Genomic DNA, 3638 nt, shown 5'->3' on the forward strand with positions numbered 1-3638 from the left:
ATGGATCCACCAGAGTTTGATCTCGAAGCGTACCTTGAAAAAAGTAAGAGAGAAGACACTTATATACTCAACCGATTTAGGGAGCGTCGAAATCTAATATTGGAGGATAGTGCACCTCGTGGTAGAAAACATCTCAGTAGAGATCATGCAGGGGCAAACCAAAGGCTAATTGCCGACTACTTTGCCAATGAGCCTACATACGACGATGGAATATTCCGTCGCCGGTACCGGATGCAAAAACATGTTTTCCTTCGAATCGTTGCGGACCTTTCAAGTAGTGATAACTACTTCACCCAGCGAGTTGATGCAGCGAAGAAAGAAGGTATATCGCCCTTAGCAAAATGCACCACAGCAATGCGAATGTTAGCATATGGTGTGGCAGCAGATGCAGTCGATGAGTATATCAAAATAGGAGAGACTACAGCATTGGAGTGTTTACGTAGATTCTGTAAAGGAATCATACGATTGTATGAGCAAGAGTATCTGAGAGCACCAACCCAAGAGGACCTGCAAAGAATACTACAGGTTAGTGAAATGCGGGGGTTCCCAGGCATGATCGGGAGTATTGACTGCATGCACTGGGAGTGGAAAAATTGTCCTAAAGCATGGGAAGGTCAATTTGCTAGAGGGGATAAGGGAACCACCACAGTTATTCTTGAAGCAGTTGCATCTCCTGATCTTTGGATCTGGCATGCCTTTTTTGGATGTCCGGGAACGTTGAACGATATAAATGTTCTAGACCGGTCACCAGTGTTTGATGAATTGGAACAGGGAAACGCTCCAAGTGTGAATTTCATCGTGAATCAACGTCCCTATAATATGGCATACTATCTAGCAGATGGTATCTACCCTTCTTATCCAACTTTCGTCAAATCTATTAGACTTCCTCAAAGTGAACCCGATAACTGCTTTGCAAAACATCAGGAGGCATGTCGGAAGGACATCGAACGTGCATTTGGAGTGCTTCAAGCTCGTTTTAAAATCATCCGTGAACCAGCTCGCTTGTGGAACATAACTGATTTGGGTATCATCATGAGGTCATGCATCATATTACATAATATGATTGTTGAGGATGAACGAGATTCATATGCTCAACGCTGGACCGATTTTGAGCAAGCTGAGGGAAGTGGATCTAGTACACCGCAACCATACTCGACCGAGGTGTTACCCGCTTTTGCGGATCATGTGCATGCTAGATCCGAGTTGCGTGATCCAAATGTCCATCACCAACTGCAAGCAGATCTAGTGAAGCACATCTGGGCAAAGTTTGGAATGTATCATGATTAAATATGCTTTGTATCGTACTAATTACGTTATTTGTGTGTTGTGTGTTTAGTTTGTTGTCTTGCATTTTAAGTTAAGAAAATTAAATAAATTATTGTGTGCTTAGAGTTGTCTTGCATTTTAAGTTAAGCAAATAAAATATATTATTGTGTGCTTAGTTTGTTGTCTTGCATTGCATTTTAAGTTAAGCAAATAAAATGTATTATTGTGTGCTTAGTTTCTTTTCTTCCATTTGAAGTTAATAAAATAAAATAAATTATTGTGTATATTTTTTAAAAAAAATATTAAATTGTTAAGTGTTTTAGTTTAATTTACGTTAAAAAAATATTACGTTAATTTAATTTAATTTAAAAAATAAAAAAACATTAAATTAAATTAAATCGATAATAGTTTATTTAATTTAATTTTATCGAAAATTTTAATTTTATGAAATCATAAAAAGAAAAATATAAAATTAAATCAAAATATGAAATATAAAAAGTGGTGGGGTAGGGTGTTGAATGAAAAACCATTGGAGTGGGTAAAAGTTGAATGAAGTGTTGAACTGGAGAGAGAAGGTGATGTGGAGTGTTGGGAAGAGAAAAAGTGGAGTGTTGAGGGTGTTGAATGTTGAAACCATTGGAGATGGTCTTAGCACCTAACCTCAAAACATGGTTTTGTATATTTTCATTAATTGTTAAGTTTCAAGTGAACTAAATTTATATTCTTTGCTATAGTTTAGTATTTTGTTTTAAAAAACATCACCTCTATCTAGTTTCTTTCATAATATAATAATAGGATAAGAAAATATTTTTTTGCCGAATGATAAGTATTTATAATTCCATATTGATATTTGAAATTTACATTCAATTTGTCCTTCGGGCCAACCTGGACCCGTCCTTTTGTGACCTAGTCTATGTTGAACCCGCACCTATCAATATTTAGGGTCGGATAAAAGTCAAGTCAAGTCAAGTCCGTTCCATCCCACAAACAATTTTTTTTTTATTATGGTATGATCTTTAAAGATTAATTTTATTTATAATAGTTTTCTTTGTTCAGTTTAAAATTTTGTATAAGCTATTCTCCAATATCAGCATCCAAATGCAAATAGATTATTGAATTTAAGCTCTTATACAATAAACACTTATTCAATAAGTGTTTAATTAAATTGTTTTTTCAAACGCAGCCCCTTTTTTTTTGTCAATAACGCAGCCTCTAACTAACATGAAATAAAAACCAATAACAAAAAACACTAAAATAGGCCCAGCAACAAATACAGCAAAAATTGTCTTTTAGCCATTTGGGTCTGGCTGTGTGGCCTGCTACCAAGATGACAGGTTAAGTTTGGTATCAATGATGGGTGGTAACCAGTGTTTTAAGACTCAGCTCGGACCGGCCGGTCCGACCGGTTGGACCGGGACTCGGTGACCTGACCGGTCCGAGCCTCACATCAGACCGGTTGTGCATGTGACTCGGCCGGAACCGGTTTGAACCGGCCGGTTCGATGATTAACTCGGTGACTCGGCCGGTTTTTTATTGAACCGGCGAGTCACCCATTTCTTTTTTTTTTTTGTTAGTTTGTTATTTGTGGGCTAGATAGAAGCCCATTTTCCACCCTTTCACATTGTTTTTTTTTTTCAGTCCAGTTGGGTTATTTAACCTATTGGGCCTTTTAAATTGTTTTTTTTTGTCCATTTGCAAACATTTTGTATATAATTGGGCAAAAAACGTGATATTTTGTTAAAAAATGGTGCCAGCAAGGTTTGAACACAGGTCATGGAGGTAGTATGAAGGAAAACTACCACTGCACCACTAGGTGGTTGTTGATTAGAAACGTATTTTGTTTTTTTTATATTAACTTTATATTGCATTGGATATTTCTTTATTATTTTTTAATATACACCGAGTCAAGCAATCGAACCAGTGACTCAGTGACTCAGTACCCCGACTGAGTCGATGACCGAGCCGAGTTTTAAAACACTGGTGGTAACACAATGGTGGAGTTCCGAAAGCATATATCAGTATGGAAATTTTATCATTTTAGAGATCTGTCATCTAAGTCCTGGAATTAAGATATTCTCCTACTAGAAGTCTAGAACTATCATTCTACTTTAGAAATCTCAATTTCAGAATCTTAAAACCATTCAGAAATATACTTTTGAAACTTTAATTTCAAAACTTCAATTTTTTTATATTTCAAACTAAAGCTTCTAAATTTATAATTGCCCTTTTGAAATTCTAAATACTATAAATAAATAAAAACATTTCAGTACCTGGACTTGAAGTTCAAAAACCTATATATACAACATTTTGATAATAAAACAAGGTATTTTTTTGCTTCTATAATAAAACAAGGTTGAAATGTGCAAAAAGAA

The 3638-nt window shown here is 35.6% G+C and overlaps 1 protein-coding gene across 1 annotated transcript; it reads left to right on the forward strand.

The window, feature by feature from the left end:
• Positions 1-1287, forward strand: LOC130735540 (protein ALP1-like). The gene has a single exon (XM_057587489.1). It carries the CDS (start codon positions 1-3, stop codon positions 1285-1287), a length of 1287 nt encoding a protein of 428 aa, XP_057443472.1.
• Positions 1288-3638: the final 2351 nt, after the last annotated feature.

This window comes from Lotus japonicus, chromosome 2 (genome assembly GCF_012489685.1).
Source record: "Lotus japonicus ecotype B-129 chromosome 2, LjGifu_v1.2".
In the NCBI taxonomy this organism is placed as follows: domain Eukaryota; kingdom Viridiplantae; phylum Streptophyta; class Magnoliopsida; order Fabales; family Fabaceae; genus Lotus; species Lotus japonicus.